Source organism: Meles meles, chromosome 1 (genome assembly GCF_922984935.1).
Source record: "Meles meles chromosome 1, mMelMel3.1 paternal haplotype, whole genome shotgun sequence".
Classification (NCBI taxonomy): Eukaryota; Metazoa; Chordata; class Mammalia; order Carnivora; family Mustelidae; genus Meles; species Meles meles.
Genome location: NC_060066.1, coordinates 123,320,678 through 123,333,747, shown reverse-complemented (window position 1 = coordinate 123,333,747; position 13,070 = coordinate 123,320,678). Strand labels below are relative to the sequence as shown.

The window sequence follows — 13,070 nt, the reverse complement described above, 5'->3', positions numbered from 1 at the left end:
GAAGGCAAGGAAGCCAAGAAAGAGTGTGATTTCTGGCTGAGCTCTATGTGTTGGATGGGTGTCATAATGCTGCTCTGCTGAGGAGGGCCATGGGGCCGGCTTCCCCATGGGTGTGGAGAGAGGGGAGAGGGAATCGCAGGACAGCCCAGCAGGAACACAGCAGAGTTGAGCTGCATCCCGGTGATGGAGACCGAGGGCCGGCGGGCGGCAGCCCCCACGCGAAACAGGGCTGGCACCAGCTGTGGGAATGGCCAACGGAGGAAGAGCAAGAGAACAGACAGTGTGTGCGTTTTGTCGGGGATGAGGGGGCAGCTATAATCAGAAGGAGAGCAATAGGAATCCAAGGGCCCCCAAGGGCCAAAGACATGATTACCTCTGGGCCCTAAGCTTGAAGGCCAGGGAATCTGCATGCCAGTCTCCACTGGCCGAACTGCAGTGTTCTCTTGGGAATCTTCTGTTTCATGACACCGAGGGCTTTTATGTGGCCATAGATTTGGCAGCCACGCTGCCTGTCCCACGAGTCCTCACCAGCATCACGCTCCAGCTTGGGAGGGTTCTTCATGCACGTGGATGCATCCAAAGCCATTTCTGCAAGGAAAAGCACATCAACAGGATCCGCTGTGATTCATGGTCTTTCTGAGCCTCCACCTCCAATGATGTCAACGAAGGACAGGGGACAGAACAAGAAAGGCCATCTGACAGATCACAGGTGCGTGGACACAATTTGGTTATTTCCAGTTTGGGCTATCACTCGCATACTCAAGTAAGGCTCACTGTGCCAGGAGCCCAACAGGTTCACAATGGACAACAGTGAAATCAGGAGAAACAATTGGTGAAAAGAAACAGTGCTGGGAAAGAGAAGACAGAGACAAGGAAATCGTGCTGGAAAGAGGCTGTACTCTTGTAGAGAAGAGACTGTAGAACTCAAAAAGTCTAGGATGAAGGGAAACCTTTAGGGGCCAACCAGGGAAGACCAAGCTGGGGAATGTATACAACATGCATCAACATGACCAACATTCCATACATGTGCACTACGTATAATATACCCACCGAATAGACACCATGTGTGTGACCTAAGATAGAAATGTCTGTGTCTGTATGTACAGATGTATCCAAGGGAGGCAGTGATTCATTAGGGATTTGTGGACAGGGACCGTAGCATTCTAACCCCGCCTCTGCTCAACTGCAGTGAGAAAAAGAAAACACACGGAATCCAAAAGAAGGAGCAAAGCAGTAGTGAGAAACAGTGACCATGGAAGTATTCCATGGGGGAGCCGGTGGGAACAAATCAGAGTAAAAGCCTCTGCCACAGCGTGAAAGTGTGTATTCACCCCCAGCTGATAGGGTGAAACCTAATGCCCCAGGGTGATGGTATTGATGGGGTGAGCCTTTGGGAGGCAGATCCTCCCCTAGAAGGGATTCGCACCCTATAAAAGAGACCTCACAGGGTTCCGTCGCCTCTGTAGGCGACGGATCTATGAGGACAGAGACAGAAGGGAGCCACCTCTGAGCCAGGAAGGCAGAGTCACCAGGCCCCGAAAGTGTCCCTGTTTGATTGCGGTTCTGGCGCGCCTCCGGAACAGTGAGATACCGATTTCTGTTGTTAAGAAGTCGGCCTGTCTGAGGCATTTTTCTTATACTAACCAGAGCGGACCCAGGAGCTGGCATGGAGCTTTGTTTCTTGCTCAGGCCTCCTGAGCAGTGGGAGGTGTGTCACAGAGAGAGGGAGGGGGCCAGCGGGGTGAGTCGGGGCCAGGACGATGGGCGCCAAGGAGAAGTGACAGGCTGCAGGGAGAAGACAGTAAGGATGGCGAGTTCTAAGGCCCTGGTCCGGGCTGGGCTTCCCCGAGCACTCACTGAGCTCTTTCTCCAGGGCCCTCCCGGTGCCACAGTACTGCTACTGAAGTGGCCTCCCCATGGGAACTGCATCTCCTCAATTCTCAGGGAGTTCAGCTCCTGACAGAGGAGCCCCAAGGCACCCCAGGCTCCAGGAAGGGACTCTGAGTGCTGGAGTTGGTAAGGAAGACAGGGTGCAGAGGAGGGTGGAAAAGCTCAGTCTTCAGGTCATCTGAGCAGAGGTGGATCCTGATGAGCAGGAGGCTGGGCATGAGGCCCCGGAGATGAAGGGAGAAGATGGACTAGACGGAGGACCAGAGGAGAGAGTGACGTGTACACTTCATGGAACAAAGTGGACCCTTATCACCTTAGAAAAGGAAAAACCAAAAATCAGCAAGAGGCGGTGTTGGGAGGCCAGTATTACTACAGTGTCTGTGAGCGCCAAACAGAGAAGACTGGCTTGACGATGCTGAAGGAGAGAAAACTGGGCGTGTGAGCCTTTCTGAGAAAGGCAGGCAGGATGGGATCCGGCGATAGTAGATCTGCCTAAAACTATTCCTCCCCACGTGAAACAATGCCCTGAAACCATTTCCAAGAGTTGAAACACCACAGGCATCTGAGGATTCGACGTGACAAATTCATGCATATTGTCAAGCAACTTTGTTGAATCAGGGCCCCTATAAATTGTATTTCACGTTCCCAACATGAATGAGACGGAGACCCCATTTTTTGTGGTTTTCCGTAAGCAGACTGAAGGGAAAATCCATGAGAAGAGGGAGAGTTGGCCAGTTACACAGCCAGGAAGTTGCAAGGCCAGCACCTGGTTCAGAGCTGATACTGAACACCAGGCTCTTGCTCACCTTGCTGTACTGCAGCATCGTGGGGGTTGAACCTCTGCCCATTGCTCCCTGTAGCCACAAGTCTGTGATGACCAACACGGGGACTAGAGCTTCCTAGTCCCCTTCCCTCTCACCTCGGAGGAGCGGCCGTTGGTCCCCAGAACCCATCTTGGCGCCCAGGCTCCCGACGGCGGAGGAGAGGCTGAGCCTGGCTCTGTTGTCACCACGGTCCAAATGCTGGTCCAGCTGCCGTTGCAGGGAATCAGCCACCGGGGTGCTTGGCTGTGTCTGTGCTCCGGAACTTGGCACCCGTGCTCTTGGGAAAGTCAAGTTTCCACTCGACGGCCCTTGGTGACAGGGAGACTGCATCGGAGCTAAAGCGAGAAGACATTTCAATGGGATCCAATCCCAGGGCTCCTTAGCTGAGTGCTCTCCGAACACCCATGTCTGATGCCCCCGCCTGTCTGGGAGACCACCGTGCGAGCAGGTACGAAGGCAGACATCATGGGTATGAAGGAGATGTCCCCATTCCCTCTGAGCCTGGGGATGCTGGGTTGGCAGGTGACCAGGCTGCAAAGTCCCTGAGGTGAAAATCACCCCCCGACTCCGCAGGACCTTCGGATGGGCCCAGTAGCTCACGCCTATCATTCTGTTAATAGTAACCTTGGTCTTACAGCCTAGAGAGCAGGTTCTGGAGAGTGCTCGGGACTTGGGGAGAAGGAGTTGTCCGTGTGTAGCGGAAACAAAAAGAACGGGGGAAGAAGTTCAGCCTCGAGGCTTCAGGTACCCCTAGAAGAGCGAGTTGCAGAAAGGTAGCATGGGCCAACTTACAGCTGCTTTTCCCACCTCTGAACCTTTTGAAGCTTCTCATCTGCAATCTGTCTGCCCTTCCACCCACCCACTCATCTGGATCTGTTGCCCCTGGGAGAATGCCAAATAACTGTGTGTTTCATTTGTGCCTCCCGAATTGCTGTAATGCTGAGGATGCCTGGTTTCTTTGGCCCTCGGGGAGGAAGGGGAAACACAGGAGAAGGTAGTTCTAGGGTGGAAAGGCTGTTCCTGACCAAATAAGGTTGAGGGACAAAACATTTCTTAGGCAGTTTCACTCTACAAGATTGTTACAGTAAGGAACGTCATGGACTCCTTGGTGGCGCTAGCACGTTTTTGTTCAGCAAAGAAAGTCTCCTAACAAGGCCGCTATTTCTCCCAGAAGGGAAGTCCCAAAAACAGCCTGAGTGGGAAGAACGGGAATTGGGTTTTTGCCTGTGCACCTGTGTGAGCATGGCCGGAAGAGGGTCATACTCAGCAGGCTCCACGTTTCTGAAGATCCTGGAGACGGAAACAAGTCTGCTTTGCGCCCGAATGATGCCAATAGCCATGTAAGGTGCACAGGCTGCTGATCACTTAGAGGACATTATGGCACTGAGAGTGGACACGTGACTGAAACCATATCCACTCCAGGAAAAAATCACTGATGCTGCACAGAGGGTGAGAAGCCTACCACCCGTGGAGGAGGCAAACCGGGACTAGAGCCTTGGCTTCACTGAATCCATGGGGCAGGGTACAGACAAGACCGGGTGCTCAGGATCGCCTATCTGAATGCTCCAGAGGACGGTCGGCACCCCGGGAGGAAAAAGTTTGAGCTCCGCAGAAAGAAAACAGATGCTGCCCATAGGGAGCAGACGCACAGCAGTGTGGAGACCAGACAGCTTGCAGGAAGATACACAAGACATACAAGTGGCCATCGAATTTCAAGGGTCAAAAAAGGCTCCTCTTGAGAAGAAAGAGGCCTGTTACCCAGATGCCTCCAGGTGAGATAGCAGTGGGATGAGATAGCAGTGGCTGAGTTTTTGCCCCTTTCCCTCCATTTCTCTTCTCTGACCTTCCTTGGTACCAAGAGCCTGCTGCTTATGAGGGGGCAGGTGACACAGGATAGTCTGGGACAGAAGGAAAGGACACTTGTCCGACGCACATGATGCCTTTTCTTTTGAAGTAGGCTCCACATCCAGTGTGGATCAGAACATGGGGCTTGAACTCACAACCCCAAGATGAGGACCTGAGTGCAGATCAAGTGCTGGAGGCTTAACACCCAGGTGTGCCAGTGTTTTGAAAATTCATTCCAAGGGCATGTACAAACCAGTATGAGTCTATAGGGCCTGTTGGCAGGGCTGCCTCTCTCAGTCTATTTATGTTGTTGGATCCAGAGAAGACAGACTTCCTGGGACCCTCCCTTCCCAGGAAGTTTGTGCCCCTCACAGTGGGAGTACTTACCATCTCCATCCAGACCCTCGAAGGTTTCCTCCTTGTCATGTGTGGATGAGGCACTTGTATGAGGCCTCCAGGTGTCTGGCAGGTCATGGTCAACTGAAGGCGTCAAATAACATTCGTCCAGTGAGTCCTGTGGGACGTCATTCTCTTCTACCACGGGCAGCTCCCTGCAGAGCCTCGTGTTACAGGGAGGACTGGAGATGCAACAAGAAGGCTGAGTCAACATGGAGTCCGAGTGGGTTTGGGCAGCGGGGAGGAGGGACTGGTCACAGAGAACAAACGGGGAGTCCCCATCAACGGAGACGAACCATTGTGCCTCCAAATGGGGCAGAGTGTGGATGAAGCAGAGATAGATCCGGGAAGGAGAGAGGGAGCCAGAGCCAGAGGTGGTCAGAGCATGGCCAAAATGGGAGTTTAAAGGAAGAGAGTCTGAACCTCCCCAGTGCACCACCGTCCCAACAAACAGCACACTCAGAAAACAAGAAAAGCAGCGCCAACACTTTTGCCTACGTCTTGTTGAAATTTGCAGAAAGGAGCAAGACCACCTCAGGGTATGGCAGTATTGGAGATTCCTAGAATGCTTGTGTGTCCAGGGCCTACTTGGCTAAAGATGGAGACATGAATTTTTTTTTTTTTTTTTTGAACACTTGTCTTGCCATGAATTCCTACCAGCGTCATAATGCAAAAGCAGCAGAGACGGATGGCATCTTCGGCTGGGTTTGGTCAAAGGTGACCGTGAGAATGCAAGAAGTCCTGTGCGCTTAGTATAACTGCATCAGGGGCCTGCAGATTCCAGGTTGGGGAGGGACTGAGAAAGGGGCTTACAGTAGTGTCCCAGTAAAGCAGAAAGCATTGCTAATGGCCTGTTCCGTGCTTGTCAGAATGGGTGAAAGAGGTATATTTAGCAATTTCTAGATTTGCCTAGCTCACCAGATGTCCCCATTGAATTAAAGCCCATGATTCTTCAGAGTTACCTGGGGTATATCGGGTCTTGGTCTTCTACCTCCCAAAGATCATTGTGATTTTCTACGACTAAAGAGAGACAGGGCCAGTCACATTACACGGAATGGCATCGGTACATTAGAATGAAATATCCGCTACAGCTAGCACTCGGGCATAATTTTCCTTAATGGGGCAGAGGATAGTGTGAGTGAAACCCTCCAGGAGGGTTCAGGGAGTGTCTTGGGAATGTGTCATGGTTTGCTTCCCTTAGCCACTGGGCAGGAGCTCCCCGATGTGGTGGGGCCACGTAGAAAGAGTCTGTGTAGAGAGTGAAGCGTGTGTTTTACTATAGATTCTGGGGAACAGCTTGTCTGAGTTTTCAAAAAGTACTGCAGCCTTCTCACCTTACCTTATCTCATGAGATATGCTAGGTATGATGGTTGAAAGGCATTTAGACACAGAGACCAGATGATGGATGGAATCTGCAAACCCTCAAATCAAGAGGAATCTTTTGTGGACAATCCTTTCGACTACACAGACGTGGGAGCCATGCATGGGGAGGGGGAATGGCCGGGCTCAGCTTTGCTCAGGGAGCCATTCAAGCAAGCTGATGGCAGAGGTGTGTGGATGTCCTGATACACCGATGAGGACTCACTGAATCAGAGCAGTCAAATCAGGGAAAGGACAAAGCCAAAGATGCAGGTAAGGCTGACAGCATCTTTGAAAAGGGACAAAAAATCAAGGTCCATTGTATGGGTATAAAAATGAGAGCACTGGAGATGAGGAGAGACATTTAATGGACATCAGGAGCAAAGACACCTCCGGCTTTGCATCACAAATGAGTGTGGGTTGTGACATCCGCCTCGACTCCAATGTCCTAACGAATGTCAGAAGACATGCAGGGCCTCAGATGAGGAACAAAGTGCGGGTCTGTGCCTCACCTAATATCTGAGTTGTAGAGACTGCCCTAGAGCCTGACTGAGATCGCTATGTCTACCAAACCTCTACATATCAATGACACATCAAAGCGTAACCAGAGGTTGGGATGGCAAACATAGGGGGTCAGCTTGGGGGTCGAGTTGGAGCTTTGTCAGCTTGACAATGGAGGACTCACTCGCTACGGCCAGAGCAGAAGAACTGTCCATATCGTCGAATGAGTTTCTCTCAGCCCTCTTAGAGGTTCCGTACAGGTCAGCCAGGTCAAGAAGGGCTGAATGAGTCAAATAGCTGAGATCCAGGGAGTCCCATGGGGCATCCTGATCTTCCACCTCTGGCAGACACGGGCTGGGCCTGGGTGGGTGGGGAGAACTGGTCACGAAAACAAGAAGAGGAGACACCCCAGCATCCTACCGCTGTTAATGGGAGGCCGACTAGTAGAGTCGTTAGAGGAGCACAGCCACTACTCCCGGCAGAAACGACCCTCCTGTTTCAGGGACAGAGCATGGCTGCTAGGGGGGAAGTACAGAGAGCCAGAGAGCAGAAGGATCTCGGGGTAGAGGCTACAGATCTAAGCTTCTGAGCAACAAACTGCAGGATGGTGGAATGGAAGTCGTGGCTCAGAGTACGCATCGAGCGTTTGAAAGGTGGCTTTGAAACTTTTGCATAAATTCTGTGTCCATGCCCTTCAGGGACCAAGTGAACACGGACTTTTAAAAGGCATCCTCAGCCTGGAGCGATCGTGTGTCTTCAGTGCCTCATTCTCTGACTACCGTGACGTGACGCGACGTGAAATTCTTCCTAGGCATTCTTTTTCTACAGTGCATCCTCAAATGTGGTAACACCGAGGAGGGAGACACAGCTCTGCCCCTCACTGTGGCTTTAGCAAAAGAAGAGAACAGGGCTATGCAGAGAATCCCACTGACTAATCAATTCACGCAAGTCAAGGGACTGCGGGTGACTGAAATGGAGGAGTCCAATAAAGGAACGTAGACGTGTGACACAGGGAAGACACCCATCATGGTTAAAGGAGATACTTTGTGATTGGAGAAGGCATGAAAGGGATATGTTAGTCAGTTTCTATTGGTTCCTTGAAACACAGTCCTTCAGTTCACCACGGAAATAACCCAGAATTCTTCAGAGTTACCTGGGGCGTATCGGGTCTTGGTCTTCTTCCTCCAAAAGATCATTATGACCTCCTAGAAGTACAGAGAGACAGGGCCAGTCACATGGAACAGATCACCACTTGTACAGTAAAATCAAGGGTCCACTACAACTAGCACGCGGGCATAGTGATCCTTAGTGGGGGAGAGGTGAGTGTGCAAGAAGTCCTCCCGGGGGCCTCAGGGAGTGTCTTGGCAATTTGCCAAGGTTTGCTTTCCTTAGCCATCGGGCATGAGCTCCCTGATGTGGTCGGGCCCCAGAGAAAGGGTCTCTGTACAGAGTGACACATGTGTCTTCTTTACCACAGGTTCTGGGGAGCAGCTTCCCTGGATTCTGAAAGCTTACTGCAACCTTCTCTCACTACCTCACCCCATGAGCTACTCTAGGTGTGATGGTTTAAGGTCTTTCAGACAGAGACCAGACTGCCGGATCAAATGTGCAAACCCTCACACCGAAAGGAATCTTTTGTGTACGATCCTTTGCGCTCCACAGACATAGGAGCCGTGCATGGGGAGCGGCAGAGCCCGCGCTCCGCTCTACTTCGGGGACACATCTAAGCCAGCAGACGGCAGAGGTGTTGGTGGCCTCATACGGCGACGATGACTCAGTGAAGACAGCCAGCAGAGAGCACACAGACAGTGGGGATCAGAGCAGTCGAACCAGGGAAACGACCAATCCCAAGATCTAGGCAAGGCTGACGGCATCTCTGGACGGGCACGGAAATTCATGGGACATTGTATGGGTATGAAAATGAGAGCCCTGCAGATGAGGAGGGACATTTAATGGAAATCAGGAACAAAGACAGACACCTCAGCCTATGCAGCAGAAGGGAGTGTGAGTTGTCACATCTGCCTTGATTCCAATGTCCTGACTTCGGTCAGAAGCCCTAAGCAGGGCCTGAGATGAGGAACAAAGGGCAGGTCCATGTCTCAGCTGAGATCTGTGCTGAAAAGGGCATCCCAGAGCCTGACTCTGATCGCCATGTCTACCGGGCTCCTCCACAGCGCTGACACCTCTCAGCGGAACCAGAGGTTGGGAGAGTGAACATAGGGGGTCAGCTTGGGGGCCGAGTGGGAGCTTTGTCAGCTTGACAATGGAGGACTCACTCGCTACTGCCAGAGCAGAAGAGCTGTCCATATCGTCGAATGAGTTTATGCCAGCCCCCGGAGAGGTCCCTTGCAGGTCAGCCAGGTCAGGAAGGCCTGAATAAGTCAGATAGCATTCATCCAGTGAGTCTCCTTGGGCGTCCTGCTCTTCCACCTCTGGAAGCTTTGTGCTGGGCCTGGGAGGGAGGGGAGAACTGGTCACGAAAACAAGAAGAGGAGACACCCCAGCATCCTACCGCTGTTAATGGGAGGCCGACTAGTAGAGTCGTTAGAGGAGCACAGCCACTACTCCCGGCAGAAACGACCCTCCTGTTTCAGGGACAGAGCATGGCTGCTAGGGGGGAAGTACAGAGAGCCAGAGAGCAGAAGGATCTCGGGGTAGAGGCTACAGATCTAAGCTTCTGAGCAACAAACTGCAGGATGGTGGAATGGAAGTCGTGGCTCAGAGTACGCATCGAGCGTTTGAAAGGTGGCTTTGAAACTTTTGCATAAATTCTGTGTCCATGCCCTTCAGGGACCAAGTGAACACGGACTTTTAAAAGGCATCCTCAGCCTGGAGCGATCGTGTGTCTTCAGTGCCTCATTCTCTGACTACCGTGACGTGACGCGACGTGAAATTCTTCCTAGGCATTCTTTTTCTACAGTGCATCCTCAAATGTGGTAACACCGAGGAGGGAGACACAGCTCTGCCCCTCACTGTGGCTTTAGCAAAAGAAGAGAACAGGGCTATGCAGAGAATCCCACTGACTAATCAATTCACGCAAGTCAAGGGACTGCGGGTGACTGAAATGGAGGAGTCCAATAAAGGAACGTAGACGTGTGACACAGGGAAGACACCCATCATGGTTAAAGGAGATACTTTGTGATTGGAGAAGGCATGAAAGGGATATGTTAGTCAGTTTCTATTGGTTCCTTGAAACACAGTCCTTCAGTTCACCACGGAAATAACCCAGAATTCTTCAGAGTTACCTGGGGCGTATCGGGTCTTGGTCTTCTTCCTCCAAAAGATCATTATGACCTCCTAGAAGTACAGAGAGACAGGGCCAGTCACATGGAACAGATCACCACTTGTACAGTAAAATCAAGGGTCCACTACAACTAGCACGCGGGCATAGTGATCCTTAGTGGGGGAGAGGTGAGTGTGCAAGAAGTCCTCCCGGGGGCCTCAGGGAGTGTCTTGGCAATTTGCCAAGGTTTGCTTTCCTTAGCCATCGGGCATGAGCTCCCTGATGTGGTTGGGCCCCAGAGAAAGGGTCTCTGTACAGAGTGACACATGTGTCTTCTTTACCACAGGTTCTGGGGAGCAGCTTCCCTGGATTCTGAAAGCTTACTGCAACCTTCTCTCACTACCTCACCCCATGAGCTACTCTAGGTGTGATGGTTTAAGGTCTTTCAGACAGAGACCAGACTGCCGGATCAAATGTGCAAACCCTCACACCGAAAGGAATCTTTTGTGTACGATCCTTTGCGCTCCACAGACATAGGAGCCGTGCATGGGGAGCGGCAGAGCCCGCGCTCCGCTCTACTTCGGGGACACATCTAAGCCAGCAGACGGCAGAGGTGTTGGTGGCCTCATACGGCGACGATGACTCAGTGAAGACAGCCAGCAGAGAGCACACAGACAGTGGGGATCAGAGCAGTCGAACCAGGGAAACGACCAATCCCAAGATCTAGGCAAGGCTGACGGCATCTCTGGACGGGCACGGAAATTCATGGGACATTGTATGGGTATGAAAATGAGAGCCCTGCAGATGAGGAGGGACATTTAATGGAAATCAGGAACAAAGACAGACACCTCAGCCTATGCAGCAGAAGGGAGTGTGAGTTGTCACATCTGCCTTGATTCCAATGTCCTGACTTCGGTCAGAAGCCCTAAGCAGGGCCTGAGATGAGGAACAAAGGGCAGGTCCATGTCTCAGTTGAGATCTGTGCTGAAAAGGGCATCCCAGAGCCTGACTCTGATCCCCATGTCTTCCGGGCTCCTCCACAGCGCTGACACCTCTCAGCGGAACCAGAGGTTGGGAGAGTGAACATAGGGGGTCAGCTTGGGGGCCGAGTGGGAGCTTTGTCAGCTTGACAATGGAGGACTCACTCGCTACTGCCAGAGCAGAAGAGCTGTCCATATCGTCGAATGAGTTTATGCCAGCCCCCGGAGAGGTCCCTTGCAGGTCAGCCAGGTCAGGAAGGCCTGAATAAGTCAGATAGCATTCATCCAGTGAGTCTCCTTGGGCGTCCTGCTCTTCCACCTCTGGAAGCTTTGTGCTGGGCCTGGGAGGGAGGAGAGAACTGGTCACGAAAACAAGAAGAGGAGACACCCCAGCATCCTACCGCTGTTAATGGGAGGCCGACTAGTAGAGTCGTTAGAGGAGCACAGCCACTACTCCCGGCAGAAACGACCCTCCTGTTTCAGGGACAGAGCATGGCTGCTAGGGGGAAGTACAGAGAGCCAGAGAGCAGAAGGATCTCGGGGTAGAGGCTACAGATCTAAGCTTCTGAGCAACAAACTGCAGGATGGTGGAATGGAAGTCGTGGCTCAGAGTACGCATCGAGCGTTTGAAAGGTGGCTTTGAAACTTTTGCATAAACTCTGTGTCCATGCCCTTCAGGGACCAAGTGAACACGGACTTTTAAAAAGGCATCCTCAGCCTGGAGCGATCGTGTGTCTTCAGTGCCTCATTCTCTGACTACCGTGACGTGACGCGACGTGAAATTCTTCCTAGGCATTCTTTTTCTACAGTGCATCCTCAAATGTGGTAACACCGAGGAGGGAGACACAGCTCTGCCCCTCACTGTGGCTTTAGCAAAAGAAGAGAACAGGGCTATGCAGAGAATCCCACTGACTAATCAATTCACGCAAGTCAAGGGACTGCGGGTGACTGAAATGGAGGAGTCCAATAAAGGAACGTAGACGTGTGACACAGGGAAGACACCCATCATGGTTAAAGGAGATACTTTGTGATTGGAGAAGGCATGAAAGGGATATGTTAGTCAGTTTCTATTGGTTCCTTGAAACACAGTCCTTCAGTTCACCACGGAAATAACCCAGAATTCTTCAGAGTTACCTGGGGCGTATCGGGTCTTGGTCTTCTTCCTCCAAAAGATCATTATGACCTCCTAGAAGTACAGAGAGACAGGGCCAGTCACATGGAACAGATCACCACTTGTACAGTAAAATCAAGGGTCCACTACAACTAGCACGCGGGCATAGTGATCCTTAGTGGGGGAGAGGTGAGTGTGCAAGAAGTCCTCCTGGGGGCCTCAGGGAGTGTCTTGGCAATTTGCCAAGGTTTGCTTTCCTTAGCCATCGGGCATGAGCTCCCTGATGTGGTCGGGCCCCAGAGAAAGGGTCTCTGTACAGAGTGACACATGTGTCTTCTTTACCACAGGTTCTGGGGAGCAGCTTCCCTGGATTCTGAAAGCTTACTGCAACCTTCTCTCACTACCTCACCCCATGAGCTACTCTAGGTGTGATGGTTTAAGGTCTTTCAGACAGAGACCAGACTGCCGGATCAAATGTGCAAACCCTCACACCGAAAGGAATCTTTTGTGTACGATCCTTTGCGCTCCACAGACATAGGAGCCGTGCATGGGGAGCGGCAGAGCCCGCGCTCCGCTCTACTTCGGGGACACATCTAAGCCAGCAGACGGCAGAGGTGTTGGTGGCCTCATACGGCGACGATGACTCAGTGAAGACAGCCAGCAGAGAGCACACAGACAGTGGGGATCAGAGCAGTCGAACCAGGGAAACGACCAATCCCAAGATCTAGGCAAGGCTGACGGCATCTCTGGACGGGCACGGAAATTCATGGGACATTGTATGGGTATGAAAATGAGAGCCCTGCAGATGAGGAGGGACATTTAATGGAAATCAGGAACAAAGACAGACACCTCAGCCTATGCAGCAGAAGGGAGTGTGAGTTGTCACATCTGCCTTGATTCCAATGTCCTGACTTCGGTCAGAAGCCCTAAGCAGGGCCTGA

General features: G+C 52.0%; 1 protein-coding gene across 1 annotated transcript in view; it reads right to left on the bottom strand.

The window, feature by feature from the left end:
* LOC123952905 (neuroblastoma breakpoint family member 12-like) overlaps window positions 1-13,070 on the bottom strand; it is a 166,088-nt gene that overhangs the window by 144,901 nt on the left and 8,117 nt on the right. Inside the window, exons 7-8 of the mRNA XM_046022588.1 lie at window positions 2,810-2,921; window positions 529-588 (exon numbers count right to left, since the gene is read on the bottom strand). Coding sequence (XP_045878544.1) covers window positions 529-588; window positions 2,810-2,921 — 172 coding nt within the window. The remainder of the gene's footprint in view (window positions 1-528; window positions 589-2,809; window positions 2,922-13,070) is intronic.